The sequence below is a fragment of the Myiozetetes cayanensis genome, unplaced genomic scaffold (genome assembly GCF_022539395.1).
Source record: "Myiozetetes cayanensis isolate MyiCay16 unplaced genomic scaffold, myiCay2020 scf9, whole genome shotgun sequence".
Lineage (NCBI taxonomy): Eukaryota > Metazoa > Chordata > Aves > Passeriformes > Tyrannidae > Myiozetetes > Myiozetetes cayanensis.
The window spans coordinates 32,995,157-33,014,890 of NW_026088185.1; the positions used below are offsets into that span (position 1 = coordinate 32,995,157).

Genomic DNA, 19,734 nt, shown 5'->3' on the forward strand with positions numbered 1-19,734 from the left:
TGGAAAGAAAGGTTTCAGTGAAATGCCTTTCTTCAGTGATTTATTCACAGTGTAAAAAGAAAATGATAGACTAAATGGGTCAAGCCCCAGCTGACCATTGGGACTGTAGTGAGTTTCAATAGTTTGGTTAACCAACTGCAAGAAACCAAAATGGAAATAAATACAGAAAGGCTGTTAATTCCTCTTAAAAGGAAAATGGTGTTTTCTATTGAATGATCTTCCCATTTACGTTTTGCTAGAAACACGTTAAACAGAGTGTACAAAAGGAAATTATTTCGTTAATTAAAATAGCTTGATGAATGCTTCAGGCTCTCAAGTCTCTCCTAAGGAAATTGGATCTTTTAACCTTAGGAGACCTCTTTTTCTGTAGCTCCATGTGGGGAGGTGGTGCCTGGCAGGGCTGCAGAGATCCCTGGCCAGAGAAGCTGCATGTCCCAGAGTGTCCCCAGAACCCTGCAGCCATGGGCTTCCCACCATTCCCAAAGAGCCTTTTTTCCATGGCTCACCAGTGCTCGGTATTCAGCATTAAGAAGAATTTGGCAAACCTGGTGTCTGGCTGGAGGGGAAGGAACAGCTAATTTTGTCCTGCTGGGCCAGGGAGGGTTGCTGTGAGATTCATCAACAGCAGGCTGGGATGTTTCTCTTCCCTTGCTCTGACTCCCCAGTGAACTGCAGGAGTTTCTTTCCTTTCCTTTACTCTCAGCTGGTAGAAATTTTTCCACCTTCTAATGTATCTGATGCCGTGACGGCTGAATGCACAGTCATGTGGATAAGAGCTTTTATCATCACTTCTGTTACAAACTCCCCAGGTCTAGGGGATTACAATTGGAAAAGGAAGAAGTCTTAAAATTGGTTTAAATGGGTTTAAAAATGGAATTCAATGGGTCAGAGCAAGGGAATAGCATTGTAAAGGTAAGATAGCTTGCTTAGGTATCCCATCAGTACCTTTTTCAGATGTGTCTGCTTTTCATTTTTATTTACTGAAATGTTTTTGGAAACCCTGCTCTTTAGGTGGTGCCAATGACAGCTATTAGAGATGTGCCTTACACCTGCAGTATTAATTAAAATTTAATTAAAAAGGATGTGCACAAATAGCTGGGAGAAGGATCTGGCTGGATATGGCAGCCTCCCCGATTTGCAGGGTGTTTGCTCCCCCTGCACTCCCCTCTGCTCACAAAAGCAGCTGAAGGGCTGTGATCCAAATGGGAGAGCTCCACCACAAAACCTTATCTCTTCCTTTTCTCTGGGTTAGCAATTACCACTCGCCTCTGCCTTCTTGTTTGTGTCTGCCCTTAATGCCCAGACCTTTTAGTTTTTAACTCAAATCCACACATATTGGAAGACCAGGCAGAAATTTTGTGTCCAGCACAATCTTCTGCATTCTATTGCATAAGGGTTCTTTCTTTTCCACTTTTCTTTTTAATTGGAGCCAGAATTCTAATTGAAACATTTTGAGTGAAAACATTCCTGGACATAAATGGACAGCAAAGGAGACGGAAATGGAATTGCTGTAACTTTAATGAATATATTCAGTTTTATTAGTTCAAAAGTAGTAACATAATTGCTTTTTCCATTCAGTGGCTGAAGAAGTTTTCACCAATAATAAATAGGATTTTAATGGAAATGGTAGAAGTGGTTATGGATGGTAATAGCCACTACAGTGTTTGCAGTTTTCAAATTAGGTCCACATAATTGCTCATAAAAAGAAAATTTCATTTGTTAAAAATCTCTGGAAACATATTGAATACGTAGTGGTAGAAATGCTGCTGCCATAGGAATTATTTTCTTGTCATATTTAATAATCAGGATTTAGTCAAGTATTTAAATGTGCTGCATAAACAAATACTATATTTGGAAAACACACAAAACCGTGTTTTAAAAAGCGTGCTTGAAAATATCAGTGGCTGCATTTCTTAGACTTAGCAATCACATCCGTATTATCCAGTCTTCCCAATTAACTGCTCTTTGAGCAGATTTTAGTGGTGGGAAATGCGCTGGGAATGCTGATAAATTACAAAACCTGTCTTTCTCTCTCCCCCTGTCTGTGCTTCACCGTGTGTGTGTTCTCCCCTCGCCTAGGCCAGATGGTGCGTGGGCGCTCGGTGGTCCTGCGGGCAGCGGGCGAGGGCCGGCCCTGCCCGGAGCAGCTCACCCAGCACAGGAGCTGCCCAGTGAAGCCCTGCTACAGCTGGCTCCTGGGGCCGTGGTCTCCCTGCAGAGTCCAGGTAAGGCTTTCTCTGGTGCTCCCCGTGGGCTCCAGGGGCTCCCCGTGCCTGGGATGGGCCACAACACCCATCGTGACATTGCGGGCTTAGCTGGGGCTGCTGTTCACTGTCTCTGTGGCTGGTGAGGGTGCTGCTAAGATCCACAGGGAAGCAGGGGAAGTTCAGGAGTGGTAAGTCTCTGCACCTCATCTTCCAACCATCAGCAGCCCTTCATAGATAGCAATATGGGTTCAAGTATCATAAGCTTATAGAGCTATTAAAAGGGATTTATGGAGTGAATGTGTTTGAGTGGGCATAGACGTGATGACCTATAATTTAATTATATAAAATAACTCGAGGAAGAAAATAGATGCATTAGATATCAAGAGAGCTTAGCCTTTTTTATCTTTTTTATTTCCTTTTTTTAAAAAGTACTGTATAGCAGGTTTTCCCCCCCACCAGGTATCCAGTACAGTAGTGCAAGTTCTTTTATGAGGGGCTAGTTTCTACTTTTCCTTACCCTGGCTATCTTTTTAATGATCTAAAAATGTCTGGATTCAGTTCTGATGTGCTGTCCCTGTACTTGGCACCTCTGCACAGCACCAGAGCCATCATTTTTTCACTGTCAGTGACTTGCGTCAGGCTTGAATTGACTTTTTCTTCCCCTCTGTGCCTTTTCTTCTCTCTTTATCTGTTAGATCGCATTTCCAATATTAAAACATATTAGTTGGTAACCCAGTTTAAGGAGAGGTGAATCTTTCACAGTGAGGTTTATCAGGCTGCTTAAATCTGGCTTTGCTGAAATGGAGGTGAGAGAAGTGTGGTTGAGTGGAAAAGTGCCCTGTCTGGTCCCAGAGGACAGGACCTGTGCCAGATCTGTGCCTGCTTCTCACATTATACCATGTAAGAGATTGAGGCCAATAATGCACATAAAGACACACATGCCTTGTGTTTTCTGCTCTGCCCCCTCCCACACTGCCAATGCCTTGAACACCTATGTGGTGTTCAAAAAAGACATGTAGTGAATATGTGAGTGGCACAATAAATACCCAGAATTTTCCCATGTTTTCACACATGAAATCTGGAGCGTGACAGTCCTTGGACAGTCCAAGATCAGAGAAACAGAAATATATTTGTATTTTCTATAATCAGGTCGTTGCAACTAATGATGTGAATGTGGTCTTTGTATGTGCTGCATTCAGTATTTATTTATGTATAACATAAATATAACAAAATGATAGCATCATCTGATAGCTAATTGAAACAAATCCTGTTAAACATCAGGGAACAGACCTTCAACCATAGAAGCTAACATAGCTGATAAAAGAATTAGTAGGGAAGCTGAATTAACGCCCTGGCTCACTCCAGATAAATAACACATTGGCAGATTAAAAGTGAGCTCGTCCAGAACCCAGCTAAATTTCAGCTCAGAGCAAATAATCACAGCCTCCCCTCACTCAGATATCATCCCCTCATTCAGTGAGATAGAGCCTGCTTCTCTCCTTAAATTACCACTGTGTAGTTTCTCTACCCTTTGCTTTGTTTTGGAGAGGAGCCATTCTATTCATGTTCACTTCTCTTTAATGAGGTGCTTAGGAATTAAATGTAGTTCATAAATACCGGGTGATTTATTCCTGTGCTTTACTGGAAAAGAAGCTTAAGCCTGCGTTCTAAAGAAAGCTTTTAGAAGTCCTGTTTTCAAGGATGCTTTGTGAAATAAGGTAAATGCATCCTATGGTAAAACCAAAATACATAGTGTGAAAGTGTCTTCCTGTAATAATAGAGGCAGGACAACTAATTATAAGGCCAAAATATTTTTTCCTTCTATTATGAGATAACTGAGACTGTATTTCCTAGTTGTAGAAGGACTATTTCATGTTAAATTGACTTCACGTGAATAATTAGAAGTGTCTGCATGTTTAGGAATAGAGCCTGCTGTACGTGTTCTGCGTTGTTGATTGTCACAGTGTGGAAATCAGTGCGTTGGTCTCCAAGTAATTACACATGTCCCAGCCACACCTGCTGGTGGCATAGGGCATTTCTGCTGTGTTCAGAGGGATGCAGAATTTGGGAACTGGTCAATATGCCCAATCTTAAAAGGGTTACAGGGCATTAATCATTATCCTCCTAGAGCTGAAGTGGTTTACCCTGATAAGCTTAAAAAAGAATTTTAGCAGTGGTTGACACTGTTGATCATTTTTTCCATTAAAGGCATGTAAGTGAAGTAGCTTAGGCATTATCAAACATCAGCTGGCTGACATTCCTAAGCAAACTAAAAACCTTTCCTTTCTAATGTGTTTGAAAAGCACTCCCTTAAATGTGATCACGCAATGTTCCCTCATTAGAGAAGACTTTTACCTGATTAAATGCTTATCAACCTGTGAAAGCATTTGACCAATCAACTCTTTACTTAAAATAATTGTGAACACATGAACCCCAGTAAAAGCCGAAAAGGGAGAAATTTTCTTAAAGGCACATCTGGGCAAGGCATCTTATTGGGGATGTTATCTCCTGTCTTATTAGTGTGTTATATGTGGGTGATGTGGGAGGTCTGTGGACGATGCTACCTTTACGTTAGTGTGTTGCTGAATTCCAGAGGTACCTGGCTGTCAAACACAGTCCTGGTATAAACCTTTTCCTTGGTTTACCAGTGGTGGTTGGTTCAAGGAGGATACGAGGGGGAGGCTCCTTGCAGGTGCTGGTGGAGGGGCATGGACGTCCAGGCTTTATTTAGGGAATCCAGGATGGGTTCTACATCCTCTGTAGGGTCAGCATAGAAATTTTTGCAGCCAAATGACAGGAGTCCCCTCTGGAAAGCAAATTCTCATGTATTTCCAGCAAGGAGATCATAACTCAGGAGACAAATCCCGGTTCTAGGCAAACCTCAGAGGATCAAACCTTCAAAGGAAGAGCATTTACAATACAGATTTGTTCTCCTGAGTTTCAAATATGTGATGGTTTCCTTGGCAGTTCTCTGATTAGCAGCTATTCCCTGAATCCTCAGTGTACCATTGCTGCCACAAACTTCCTCTGGTTCCACACTTATTAACTAGAACTTCAGATGTATAATTTCGGGGACATGAATAATTTTGAAGATGATAAGGAAGTTAAGGCAGTATTCCTGCATTGCTTAAGACCTTTCCAAATATACCAAAAAGGATCTCCTACTGTAAGTGACAGGGTCACGTTTTAAGTGTGTTAAATTAAGGTCTTGAAAGAAAGCATGCAAATGGAAGCCACTGTTGAAAAGCAAACCTTGATCTTTGGGATTTGTTAAAAGTTCATGGTTTATATTTGTTTTTCATTCTTAACATTGAAATATGAACGTAGTTCCAATGTTGTGCGATATAAAAATGAAGAGTGTTGCACATGGACTTTTATAGAGAGACTATTTTACTGGAAAAAATATTGTTTTGACCTATTTATATCTCAGTATTCTTATTAGTATTTATATATTGATATGTATATAAATATATGTTGTTTATAGAAGAAGAAGAATATTTTTTAAAACTTACTTTGTCCTCTCCATTCATTCAGTCACTCTTTGAGCCACTTTGAACTGGAAATGCTGCAGTTTGATTAGTGCCCATTTCCCCCAAGAATTTTCTCACATCTTCTTCTGTTTCCACCAGCCATTTCTAAGCACTCCAACTCAATTGACAGCTGCATGAGTTATTCACACACCATTAATCTCAGACCACAATAGAGGCTTCAGTGGTGAAACAGTAATTTAGAACAGTAAGTTACATCCTGACTAAAGTGAAACATGGTGTTAAAAGCTTGGAATCTGGCTGCATATAGTAAATCTAATCTCTAAAATGCTTTTGATTAGCAACCTCTCTAAATCCAGCTAGTTATGCTCCTATTTCCATTTCATTGTGGGTCTGCAACAGAAGGGATGGAGACAGTGAAAAGCAGCCAGGTGTGTGCAGGAGAGCTGTTCTTGACATTCCTGCTATCAAACCTGCTGCTGAGTGAATGCACTCAGTGGGAGCCATTCTGTTCTGCAGATGAAGTCCATTATTTTAAGAAAATCCACTGCCAAGAAATCCAAAGGAGCACATCCCTCAGTTATATAAAAGCCATGTTTCTTCCTTCTTCTTGAGTTTTGTTTACTGAATTTTGTTAAGTGCCATTTCCTCAAGGCTTCAGGTGCACGTTCTTAGGCATCATGCAGGTTTAAGGCATCCACCTCAACAGCATTGCAGCTCTGTTTATCAGATGAGAAGGAGACAATGCCAGCCCCTAGAAATAGACTCAGCACTTCAGCTCTCACAGCATCCTCAGCCCTTGACCATAGCTTTAGCCACACAGTATTGATTTTGCAGTAGAGGAAGTCATCTTCAGCAAGTAGTTTGGTATATGACTAAGTTTTTCAGAACTGGGCTGGATGAGCATGGAGTGGCTCAGATGGGGCCTCCTTTTGCTTGTTCAAATGGGGTTTAGTGCTGACAGGTGATGGCTGGCTTGGGTTGATGTTTTGGTGGAGTGTGTCCCTTGAGTTGGTGATCTCGTATCTGCTCCAGAAGTGGTCGCTCCCTTTAGAACATTACACAGCCAACCTAATGCACAATAACCCTGGCAGCCCACTTAACTCTGCTGGAGGATTTTTGCTGTTTCTTTAGAGAAGCCAAAAATTTTTGTGTTCATGTAACTGGGCAGTAATTAAGAATCAGGAAATTCACTGGCTCGAGTAAAAGGCATGAAGGGCTGACCCCAAAGATGGTATTAATCCTTTATGGTACCCACCTCGTCCCCAGCTTGGGTTACATTCCCCACACTTTTCTGTCTGGCTCTGCCCCTGCCTCTGAGCTTCTGTAGAGATGTGTACAGAGATTCTCATAACTCTTGCAGGGGATACTGTTGACGTCCAAAGACCAACTTTGTATCTTTGAACACATTTTAGGTGGAATCAAATCTGTTTCTTCTGTCATCTGCTAACATCAGTGATGTGTGCCTCTGTTCCCTGTTATTTTATAGGGTGGACAGTGTGGAGATGGATTGCAAGTCCGCAACCTCACATGTGTAGTGCATGATGCATCTGTTTCTGCTACGTCCAAACCAGTAGAAAATGCATTATGTGGTGAGCTGCCATCAAAAGAGAGTGTCCTGCAGTTACCCTGCTCTGTGCCTTGCCCAGGTAAGGTCTTTGGGAGGTCACAGTGCATTCCTGGCTGTGATAGCTGTCTGAGGTGGACATGCTCCCGTAGCTCTGAGTGCTGTCAGCTGTTGTAGTAAGAATTTGTGCTTCAGCAGATCAGGTAAATGCTCACTCTGCTGTTTCTAGACCACCTGAAAAAGACTTCCTTTGTTTTTTGAGAAAATGAGATTCCCCATGAAGCAGAAAATCCGAATATTGCTTACCAGTGGATGACATACCTGGGATATTTCACTGTTAAAGCTGTTGTATGCTTAGGTTGTCCTTGTCCTTCGAGGCTGATTCTTTTTGCAGACACTGTGATTTATTCTTTCAATGTGCAGGTGACTGCCACCTGACAGAGTGGTCAGAGTGGAGCTCCTGCGAGCTCACCTGCATCAATGGCAGGAGCTTTGAGACAATGGGGCGCCAGTCCCGATCCCGGGCACTCATCGTTCAGTCTCCGGAGAACCAGGAGAGCTGCTCCGGGCAAGAGGTGGAAACTCGGCCTTGCTCAGGTAGCTTGGCTTCCTCCCTTTCAAGAGTTTATTCTGGATTTGTTGCAAGGTGAAGACTAACTGGTGGTGATATTGCAGGAGGGAAGTGTTATGACTACCTGTGGAAAACCAGCCTTTGGCAAGACAACGTTCGCGCAGTGTGGTGTCAGCGCTCGGATGGAATGAATGTCACAGGTATTTCCCCAAATTGCCTCTCACGAACATGAATGAAATGTCTCCATCCAGACTGTTCTTTTTCTGCATCTGTTGCTCACAGGGAGTTGGACATCCTTCCTCACTCTTCCAGAATTTCAGTTTAGATTTGTGTATAGCAAAGACAGACAGGAGCTCACCAGCCTTGCTGTCAGGTCAACATCACACACATATGACATGGGAGTATTTGGGCTAGTTATCCTTACTGTTGGGCTGCTCACAAGAAGAAATGAGTGTACACATCCTAGAGGCCTGCCTGGGCTGGCTTGCACAGCCATCAGTGCAACCTTCCTGTGGAGAGCAGAAGAGAACATTGCACACGTGGTAGAGACCCCAGCTTCTGTACCTCTTCTTCCTTTCAACACACAGGGATCTCAAATCACTCAAACTGTGAGGTTCCTGCTGTCACTGTGACCTACAAATTCTGCCTGTGCAGGATGAAAAGGGAAATTTAGCAGAACTTTGAAGCTCCACAAGAGATTGGCAAAGGCAGTAGGGCTTGCATATCCATGGGATCTCTTTCAATATGCACAGGGTGAATGAGGAGAGAGTAGAAATGAAAATGCAGATGTTTTTACCTAGTTCTATTTATGACGACTGCTTAAGATAATAACAAAAGTCTTATGTGCAAAGGTTGCCAAGTATTTGAGAACTCATTAACATATTTTTATTCCTATAGAAGCACAGGCTTCCCCGAGTGAGGATGGGCAAAGGCGTTATGTGGATTATGTCTTCTTATGTAGATAAGACATTAATGAGGACACAGAAGATCTGCATCTAATTCCCCATTCTTTCCCTAACTTCCTATGTGGCCAGTGGCAAATTGCTTATATCTCTATATCGCTGTTCTCCATTAACAAGATGGGTATGATAATAATTCCCTGCCTTGTTAAGGCAAATTAATAATTACGATGCCTGCAGATATTATGCTAATGTGCTTAATAGACTAGTGTTTAATTATATAAAACAAGTAAGCAAGCAAGAACTTATCACACTGTGGTGATCCAAGTCAAAAAACCATGCCCTTGGAGGCACTCAGTATTTTCTTTTCCAGGAGGGTGTCCTCTTCGGACCAAACCTGCGGAAGTTCGGCACTGCAGCCCGGCGTGTAGAAAACCCTTCTCCTACTGCACACAGGTAATTGCTTGCTGCAGATTATGGTTAGGAAATTAGCACTGCGAAATCTAATCAATTAGCATCTGGATCCTAAATGCATTCCAGGACCTAGAAAATAGTTTAGTGTGTCCGTGGTACCACCTCGAGGAAGTTGTGGGAATTTCATCCTGAAAGGAAACCATAAACAGGCACAAACGAGTGATGGAGTGTTTATGTGGTGTTACAGGTTTGTATCAGGTGTTACAGGTTAGGGTTTGTTCTGTGGAGGTGTTTTGGGACTCTTGGTTTAATTTTATTGGTTGAGATTTCATTCAATGCTATTATACTGTCCCATAGAAAATGGGCTGTTTAGAACTTCTGTAAAAGAGGAGATAAAAGAGTCAGTCACCTGTTTGGATCATAATCAGGACTCTCAGACAGACATTATAAGGCAATTAGCAAAGAAAAATAATATAAAAAAACTGTTTTAAAGCAGAAGTTTATAAAATGCAGTATCTAGAAGTCCACAGACTTCTAAAAAGCTCTTGAACAAACTACCTGGACTGATCCAAGGCAGTGGATATGTGGCCACAAGAAAGCTTCATTTTAGATAGCCCTGTGAAATACTGGAATGGAGATAGAGGAGGAGGGTTTGGGTCTGAAGGGGAATTGCTTCTGGTTTGTGTCTTCTAATGCCCAGCAAGGTCGGTGGGAAAATTGTCAGTGACAAGAGGAGTTTGCCACAGATTCCTGTTATTAAGCCTGTTGTGATGAAAATGTTTGTATGTTAGGCTTCTCCATAACTGCAGACTCTTTTTCAACCAATTCCCCAGATATATTTGCCTTTTTGAACCGAAACGGTTTTGCAGGCCCCAGTTCCTAGGCTGGTTTGGTTTCGTTGGTGGTGGTGAAGTTGCACGTGCAGGTTGTACCTTGCAGTTTTGTTCGTGGTTTTCTTTTGGAGTGCACTGTTCTGTGAGGGGGCACTGTCTGGTTTAATGCTGAATTCCTTTTTATCTCCAGAGAGGAGTCTGCGGTTGTGAGCGAGGATATACGGAAGTAATGAGATCAAATGGTTTCCTGGATTACTGCGTGAAGGTACCAGGTTTAGAAGATAAGAAAGCCGATGTTAAGACCATTGCTGGAAAAAATAAACCTGTCAACTCAAAAATGCATGACATTTTCAAAGGATGGTCTATTCAACCTTTTAATCCAGGTGAAAAACTTAAATATGAATGGAATAAATTGTCTTTAAAATTTTTCTGTAGAAGAAAGGTACAAGCTTTGTAGATCATAACATCAGAGATTGTGTCTGGGAGCTGCAGAGCAGCCTCCCAGTTTCTGACTTGTGTGCTGTCTTTCATGCCTTTGTGCCTATACAGAGGAATCACAATCTCTTATGTTGAGAGAGAGCAAAGACAGAATGAAGCAATAATGTTTTGCAAAAGTATACTTATATGTGATTTGGGGGGATGCTTAGAACTATTATCTGATGATATGTTTCTAGAAGGTAATATGTTTGGACTAGGAAAGATATTGATCACCAGCACTTCAGAAGATTCAGAGCAAAAAGTGCTTAGGATTTCATTAAACAAAGCACTGGTTGTTTCTTGCCGTATTTCAGAAATATACGAAGAGAACAGGGTAGAAAGTGTAGAGTTTAGAGTTTAAATATTGAAGTTATGACATTAAAACCACCCCAAAAAAAGCAGGCAAGTTGCTGTGCCCGAGCAGCTCATCCCAGGTGGATCTTTGACATCCACAGCATAAAATCCTTCCCAAATGGAACCATGTACTGGATGGGCCCAGGCTGGTCCACAGGACTAGTGCTGTAGTAATAGCTGATTCCCATTTTGACTGTTGTTTTGACGATGAATTCATCCAAAATAAATTTTTGGAATGCAAATAGGGCTTTAAAATGGGAAGCAAATGTGTCAGGTGCACCAAGTTTTACTGAAACATATTTGTTCTCCTTGTATTCTAAAATAGTGGCAGTTCAGTCTTCCCCCTCTTCTGGTACCTGACACTGCATTTGTTTGCAATTAGTTTCTAATGAACACAAGACTTTGGAAAACATGTAACAAAAGGTTGTGTTAGGGGGATTCAGGGAGCCATAATTCTGTCTGATATATGTGATCGCACTTTGAATGTTACATTTACATATTTGATCTGCATACAGTGGTTAACCTTTGCGTTGACAGTCTCTGAGCTCAGAGAACTCAGTCCAAAGCCTTCTGAAGTTGTCTGGTTTTCGATCAAGCCCTTCATCCAGAAGCCCACGCAGTTCAACATCAGTTTGAGTCACAGGTTTGGGGTTAATTGCCATTTTTCAGCATCCCTGGCCTTCTGCAGGCTGTCTTACTTGGGTGTCATCTCTTCGGCTGATACCTTTGTGGGGTTAGAAAAAGGGAGGGAGGTGTAGGTGGATGCAATCCTCTGCTTTTAAATCAACATTCAAATCTGCAGCCCTGAAAACTTCTGGTGGGCTTGACCTCAGTGCAGCATCTGGGAGCCAACTCTCCCCCAGGGACTGTAACAGAAATAAGGACTAAGGAGCTTTTACAGAACACAGTGTTACTTAATTTTAGGCCAGAAATGTTATAGAAACAATGCACAGGAAAGGAATAAAGGTGCTCCCTGTGTGTTAAGTGTATCACCAACCCCATGGCATCCTGCAGTTAACTCTTCAGTCTGTGTGTGTGCCCTTCAGACCCCAGCTGAAGGCTGGTGCTTTTCAAATCTCTGCCCTTTGCCTAACTTCATGGCAAAATATGTAATTACTTGCCTTAAGGAGGCTCTCAGGCTCCCTAGTCTGGGAGTTTGCAATAGTTAGTGCTGGCTCCACAGGAAACCACCGTTGCCTGCAAGTTCTGCTCTTGATAGCAGGTCTGTGGTGAATGCTCCCTGTATGGATGGCATTTTCCACCCTGCAGCACGACAGTCCTTGACATTTGTGCATGTCTAAGGACTTCTATCTGTCAGTGAAAGCACATGTGCCTTTCTCCAGCTAATTTGTGATTTCCCTTCCCATTTACAGTGTGGAACACAAATTTTATTATGATTTAATGAGGCTGATGTTTTTGTTCTTCTAAATGCTCTGCAGGAGTGCACAGAACTGATTTCAAATCAGGCTGTGTTTTTCCTCTCTTTACCACACTCTGGGAGGCCAGAGTTCAGGTACAGAAACTTTTTTTCAAGTAGAGAGGCAATTTAAATAGCATTGCTTAAATTGTCAGATGACATGGTCCAATGCCTTTCTGTTGGGGAAGGAGAGCAGAGCTGCCTTCATAGCAGACATGCTGTGATGCCTTTTTGTGGCTGTGACAGTCCCTTTGCAGGACTGCTAAATGTTTCTTGGCCTTCTCCAGTTGAGAGGGCAACAGATTTCATACCTAGACTTCAGAAAAAAACCCAAACAAACCAACCCAAACCTGACAAACAGAACTCTTCTCACGTGGGAGGTAGTCTGCAAGTGTTTCAAGGAGAAGAGAAAATATGTGAGAGGCCTTTCCACAAAGCCTGGAAGAAAAATGAGAAAGAATGGGATCTGATTAAATGTGTTTCCCTTTGAAAAAAATTTGTGATTCAAACATAAAATGTAAACCAGGCTCAGTGATTGTCCCTCTCACATGACTGAGTTTGAAATGGCCTCTGTCAAACCGTGTCTGTGGGCACGGCACCGGTTCCTGTTCCTGCCTCCAGTGTGTATTTGCAGCTCTGTTGATGTGAATCAGCTCAGACTGCTGCTGCATGGAAAAGTACCAAACCTTCTCCCCTCAAGGAGAGCTGCACAGGCAGAACAGAGTGAAAAACAGAAATGCTGATTGTTATTATTAATGCAAAGCTTGTAATTAAGGACCTGTGCAGATAAAGCGTTCTGCTACAATAGAAGGTTTCAACAGACTCGAGCCCACGTGTGCATGGAGGGGTTCCTCCATGGGTCCTTGGTCACTGCAACCCAAACAGCCCAATCAAGAGCCTTACCTTGTCTTAAAGCCAGTCGTGTCTCCTGCTGCTGTGGCCCAGCCAGAAAGCTCTTTCACAACTTTATCCGCCTTACTGTTACAAAGCCTATTCTTGTTTTTATTCTAAGCTGAATTTATTCCCATTTGTTGCCCAAGTGTTTTCCAGCTCAAAGCAGCTTGTCCACTTGTGCTCGCTGGTGTTTACCCCAGCTGACCCCCAAGTATTTATGGAGAACGGTCCCACCCCTCCTCAACCTTCTTTTCTTTGGGCTGAACATATGAGGTGTTACCTCTGTCTGTCTGGGTCAGCTCAGCATTGAATTGCCTCTGCCAGAGCAGCCACTGGGGCTCTGAAGTGAATGTACCCCAATTATCCTGCATCCCTGCTCCTTCCCCTGGGCAGGAGCCTGCCTGGGTTGTGTTTCTGTGCTGCACCATAAGCCCAGGCTGCCTGTAATGAGCTATGGGAGCTCAGCCAGAGCAGGGTTAGGAAGTAACACTGCTTTGGAAAACTGGGATGAAGAGTTCAGTTTCAGTTTTCATTGAGGAAAATCTATGCTCCTTACCAAAGCCAGCATTTTGTCTTTTAAATTGTTGATTTTTACAGAAATATCCTTTGCTATCAAAAATATGGGGTGTATGGGTTATTCCCAGCCAGTCCTTGCTGCATTTCCCATCAGTGATGCTACTAATTTCTCTTTAATTAATCTCTTGAATTTTTGTGCATTTTAGAACAATTTTTTTTTTATTCTCCCCTTTTATCCCTCTGTCCTTTTTTCTTCATCTTCAACAGATGGTAAACTGAAGATGTGGGTGTATGGAGTATCAGCTGGTGGGTTCTTCATCATAGTTTTCCTGATTTTTACATCCTATCTGATGTGGTGAGTATGGCATGTGTTTTGTCCTCAAATAAAAGCTAGTTTGCTTTTACTTAAACAATCCAAACTGTATCACAACACTCTGTGTTGCAGAGATTTAATCCTCTAGGCTTTAGGAAAGGATGGAGATTGGATTACCTAAGTGCCTTCATTTGGCCCCTATCTCAGAGTAATTAAAACTCCAAAATTGTAACTGTTAACAGGCGATATTGTGAAGAAGTTTGGTGGCCATGCAGGGAAAGAATTCTTTTTGATTATCTGTAGGACCTTTTATTTATTCAGACTTCTGCTGGGATTAGAAAGGGGTTTTATTGTATTATTTAAAAAAAGATAAAGTAAAACTGAAGAAAGGCATGGAGAATGATTGGATCGAGGAGCTGGCTTCTGCTCAAGGAAGGACTAAATAGAATGGGGGCATTCAGTTGGAAAATGATGTTTGATGTGGGAATACAATAGAGATCTATGAAATCATGAATGTGGTAGAAAAGGGTGCTAGGGAATTTTTATTTCCCACAGTAAAAGAAGTAGGAGGCATCTGATGAAACGTTCGTTTAAAATAAACAAAAGATATTATTTTTCACACAGTGCATTATTACCTTGTGAGCTTACTGCTGCTGGGGACTGTGCATGCCAGGAAGATAAATGGATTTGGAGATGGCATAACAGTTCACGGGAGATTGGGTCTCCTGGTGTTAATTGTGGTTTTCTGGATGTATGCTCCAGCTCAGGAAATCCCTAAATAGGTTTTTGCAGTGAATATGTCAGGTGGAAACATGCCCTGTGTCTAAAGCTGCTGTTGCCAGACACTGTTAAAGGCAGGGTACCGGGTCCTGGTCTACACCAGTGTGTCACTGGTGCTGGGCTTTACTGGGAGGGGAGTTGTCTGCCCTGTCGCACCAGGCAGGGTGATGGGCCTGACTTGGCAGAGCTTGTTGCACTCCCTGGTCTGAATATTTGAAAAGGCAATGCCCAGGGATTTGGCCTGAACTTACAAACATTAATGGTGCAAGCTGACCCAACCCCTGCCAGATCAGGGCAGGCAACGAGAGACTCACAACCTGACAGCATCATTGCCCTCTTTCATCCAACACCAGTTTATCCCCCCTCATTTTTCTGTTCTTTCTCTCAGTCTCTCTCTTTGGTTAAAAGCTCAAATGATAGTGTTTGGATGCTGCTTAGGACTTGCAGCTCCCTTATTTTCCAAGCCATGTAGCTCCATTTCTCTGTGGCTTCACACTGGAGGATACAGAGGATTTTTTAAATAACATTACCCACTTCTCCATCACTTGAAGGCTGGTGAGGAAATGTATTTCTCAATAATAATTATTGTTGCTTCAATACCACGCCAGAGAAAAATGAGAATGTCCCACTCCTAGACAGCTTGTGTTCCAATTTTTCTGCGAGGTGTTCCCTTGTTTTGTCAGCTGTGAGAAGAGACGGGAAACAAATGTGCCTTATTTCCTCTGCAGATGAGGAGCACAGTTGGCTGCCCATTTTTGGCAGGTTGTGTGTCAGTACCACACACGTGAGAGCACACAAGTGTGGGGGGCATGTGGTCTGTCTTAGAAGTAGTCACTGTGCAGCAGCATCACCCAGTTACAAAATTAAATAGCCAGTGTGGGATGTTGATTTTCTTATGGAAGTTCAGGTTTTGATGAAGTTTCTGAGCCTATTACAGTTTATAATTTTGTCTTCTGAAATACTTTCCTTGCAGCAAAAAAACGAAGCAGCATCAAAGCCCTCCTCCACAGCAGAAGCCTCTAACCTTGGCCTACGATGGAGACGTTGACATGTAACACGTAAAAGAAATCCAAATCTAGACATCAACTGCCTTAACTGCTTTCTCTTTTGGAACTCTCCGACTTCTCAGTTTTTTGAGGAATCTCCTGATGTGTAATATACTGGGCAGAACAGAAGTATTGCAAGCTTAAAACTTTGCTATTTCTTTATTTAAAAAAAAAAAAAAAAAGGAGTTAAAAGTTGGATCCTGTGAAGCTTTTCTGAAGAGACCAGAAAATACAGCTCTTCCTGTTGAGCAATGGGAATTTAAAAAAAAAAAAAAAAAGCAAAAAAAAAAAAGAGAGAGAATCTACAGACATCAAAAGGAATTAGTTAAAAAAAAAAAAAGGCATGACAATCCCAAGGAAAATGTGACATTTACTGTAAATGACAAGTTTGACACAGCATCATTATGCACTATATTAGTGCAGGGTACTTTATTCTTCACATACTTCAACAATGAGTTTTCTAGTGTTTACATTTCGTTCAAAGACTTTAAAACCAGATCATGTATTTTGAGAAATGCAAGGAAGAAGGAGTTGAAGTGTCTGAAGTTATCAGGTTTTTTAAAGTTTCTTCCTTCTTATCCTGTTTTCTAGTCTGGAATATGATTTTGCTTCATTTCCACCTACGGGACAGAATAAGGATTGTTATGAAAAAGCTTAGGTGGTTTCTTAACCAAGAATATTTTTTAAAGAGTTGAGTAGATAGGTGTTTTAATGAATGGCTAGAGGATTTGATTGTTTAAAAAGTATTTTAAATTAAATTAAACCATGTAGATACATTATGGCCAGTTTCAATTGTTATTCAGTTTAATTAATACAAACTCTGCTTTTGTATTTAAATTTTCTTATCTGAAATATTTATAAATTCCTTTTTTTGAATTTAATTACCTGACCTCATTTAATATACATCAAACACAAATGCAGTTTGTAGAAGGTTTTGCTTTTTTAAATGTTTCAGAACCACTGAGAAGTTACATGTCGTAAAATTCTGGGAAGATTTGAAGAGGGTAAGTGTTTATAATAGTGTGTGTTGCAAGTAAGAAAGTGCCATCTTGTGGTATTGACTTGTATTTATAAGCAAATAAAATGCTAAAGAGAGTGAGACAATTGCTTCTGGTATGTTGAATTAAATGTGTGTAAACAACATGTGTTATTAGTCCTTTACTGTGTCTGAGGTTGCACTTGGATTCCAAACTTTTCTGGCATATTTTGTGCTGCAGTGATTAGTGAAAAAGAGAGTATAGACAAGTGCAAGTCAAGAGAATAATTGCAGGTCTGGAGAAGGGTTATTTTTAACCCAATGCTGCTGCTTATTCCAATAAGCAGAAGAGAAAAAAAAAAAGAATTGCTTACAGCCCAGCACCTATGTGGTCCTTCCCAATCTGCAGTTACCTGGATCATCACAAGAGGTGGGTGTAACTGGGGCAGAAGGCATTGCTCGTGTTGTTATGTTGCTATTCACAGCCTTTGTAAAGAGATTTCAAAATTACTGAGAAAATGATGGAATTGTAGATAGGTTTCCTGCCCCAGATCAGGATCCCACCCATCCAGCACTGCTCCCTCAGCATCGAATTGAGGTGTTAGTGTGTCACTGAAGCAGGGTCAGGAATGTGCTTTTCTCTTCCCTCATTAGAAAGAAAGGCTGATGGAATTGCAAGGGGATATTTTCTCACTTTTTTCTGCCCCTGAAGATGTTCTGCTGTCCCTGCTTCCCACCTTTGATCTGTAACTGTTTATGGAATAAAAAGCAGGATCTAGTGTTTCCCAGTAACACTGTGGCCCTAAATCTTTTTTTAACGGTGCCCTGTACTGAACTGCTGACTAACATGTACGGAGTAACAGTTGCAAGGGGATTAATGATCTAGTGCTATTAGGAAGAACACTGCCAGATCTTAATATATCTTGGCTATGGGATACAATGTGAGGAGAATGGTACTCTTTGCATAATGAAGGGATAAAGTCAATTAAGCATGCTGTTCAACAAGGCATTGGAGTGGGAAAGTTGCTGTAATAATAGCAAAATGACAGCTACAACATGTGGTCATTGCCCTCAACATCGGGGTAAATTACAGTCCAAACTGTGATGAGGAGAAGGCTCCAGGGAGACCACAGAGCACCTGCCAGTGCCTAAAGGGGCTATGAGGAAGCTGGAGAGGGACTTTGGATGAGGGCATGGAGAGACAGGACAAGGGGGAATGGCTTCAGACTGACAAAGGACAGGGTTACATCAGGTATTAGGAAGAAATTAGGGTGGTGAGGCACTCGCACAGGTTGCCCAGAGAAGTTGTGGATGACCCATCCTTGGAAGTGTTCAAGGCCAGGTTGGATGGGGCTTGGAGCAACCTGGTCTAGGGCAAGGTGTCTCTGCTCTTGGCAGGAGACTGGAATAAGATGACCCTTAAGGCCCCTTCAGACCCAAACCATTGCATGACTCGATGATTCTATACCCAGTGCAGGAGATGTCAGCTGCTTGGTCAGCTGCTCTGGGGAGGCGAGGATATCCAGGTACAACATGCAAAGCGTGTTTATATTGATGGATCTGGGGATGTGTTTCACTCTGGCACCCTTCACCACTCTCTGTCCCCACTTGGGCACCTCCTGGCCACAGGGACTGGCCACAGTTCCCAGTGGGTCTGGATGATGCAGTGTGGATGCATGGGCTGTGCGGGGCACTGGTGCACAGGGCCGAGGGACAGTGCCTGCTGCAGAGCTGTTGCAGTTCAGCAGTGCCCTCTGGGGAATGAGTGCACCTGTTTGACTTTGTAAAATGAAAAGGAGCAGCAGGGAAGGCTCGTGAGGCTGCTGTTCCAGACAGCTGCTGGCTGTGCGCTGTCTGCTGGCTCAGACACAAACCCGTGTCTGCTCCTCGTCCAGCTTGGACAGCACGGTGATTCAAATGTCATGAGGTAATTGCATGGATTTGATAATTTGGGATTGAATTAAGCTGTGAAATTGAACCGAGGAGCTGGTAGCCCTACAGAGTCCATGAGGCTGAGGATGCAGCATAGTGCAAGACCAGGAATCAGTTGTTTAGACAGAAACCAAGGTTACTGCTGCTTGTAAGAGCCCTGGATATCCTGCTGTGGGGGGATGCCCAGCCTCCTGTGGGAGCACTGGAGTCAGTTCCTGCCTTTCATTGTCCAAAGTGTGAGCCATGATACGGGAAAAGGATTACTCCCAATTCTTGCCTATTTGGTATTTCTAAACTTTTTGCTGAACTAGCTGGTGCTGGTGCTGGTGCTGGTGCTGTCCCCTGCTGAAGACAGGACAAAGATCTTGGTCCCATTCAGGAAGGTCATTCCAGTACTCCCAGCCAGGGCATCCCATCAAGACACATTTGTGATTGTGAGTGGAGGCATCTGGGGGTGAAGAATTTGCCAAATGGCCTGGCAATTTGCCCATGTAGATAATAACCAGGTAACGAGAGTCTGCACTTTGTCATCATTTATTTCAACTCTGTTGATTTCAATGTCTGGTGCCAGGTGTTTTCTGCTTTGGTATTACAGCTGTAAGACCTGCAACTTGGGGTTTTTTTTTTAATGCATGGGATATTTGCATGCACAAGTACCACGTCTATGCATCTCATTGTGCTTCAACACTGCCAGCATTGGGGCTTTTGTATGAGGTATGTAAAATCAAACTACATTTTTCCTGCAGAAATATCCTGAAGTCTTGGGAAGCTTTCCCATTCAGAGGGCAGGATCCCAACTGTACTCCCCCCCAGCAACCACACTACAAGTGTCACTGGACTCTTGAACTTCAGGTGCTTAGAGCAAAGACTAATTTTCTTTGTTCTGGAAGCAGAGTAGTGTAAAATTTTCTACAAGAAAATGCAGCTAAAGACTTGTAAATTAGCTTGTGCTTGTATTCATATGTGTCAAAGAAGAGCCTAATTGCAGAGTGTTCTTTGCTTAAGTGCACTTGCATTCATGGGCTGTTTCACTGGGAAATGAATAAATCT

The 19,734-nt window shown here is 42.4% G+C and overlaps 1 protein-coding gene across 4 annotated transcripts in view; it reads left to right on the forward strand.

The window, feature by feature from the left end:
• The window catches only part of THSD7B (thrombospondin type 1 domain containing 7B), a 306,528-nt gene extending 289,648 nt beyond the window's left edge, over positions 1 to 16,880 (forward strand). For all 4 annotated transcript variants that reach the window (XM_050340404.1, XM_050340408.1, XM_050340405.1 and 1 more), the window contains exons 22-29: positions 2,080 to 2,225; positions 7,185 to 7,344; positions 7,686 to 7,859; positions 7,938 to 8,033; positions 9,106 to 9,188; positions 10,170 to 10,362; positions 13,905 to 13,992; positions 15,704 to 16,880. In XM_050340404.1, the coding sequence (XP_050196361.1) occupies positions 2,080 to 2,225; positions 7,185 to 7,344; positions 7,686 to 7,859; positions 7,938 to 8,033; positions 9,106 to 9,188; positions 10,170 to 10,362; positions 13,905 to 13,992; positions 15,704 to 15,785 (1,022 nt within the window). In that variant the 3' untranslated portion in view covers positions 15,786 to 16,880. The remainder of the gene's footprint in view (positions 1 to 2,079; positions 2,226 to 7,184; positions 7,345 to 7,685; positions 7,860 to 7,937; positions 8,034 to 9,105; positions 9,189 to 10,169; positions 10,363 to 13,904; positions 13,993 to 15,703) is intronic.
• Positions 16,881 to 19,734: the final 2,854 nt, after the last annotated feature.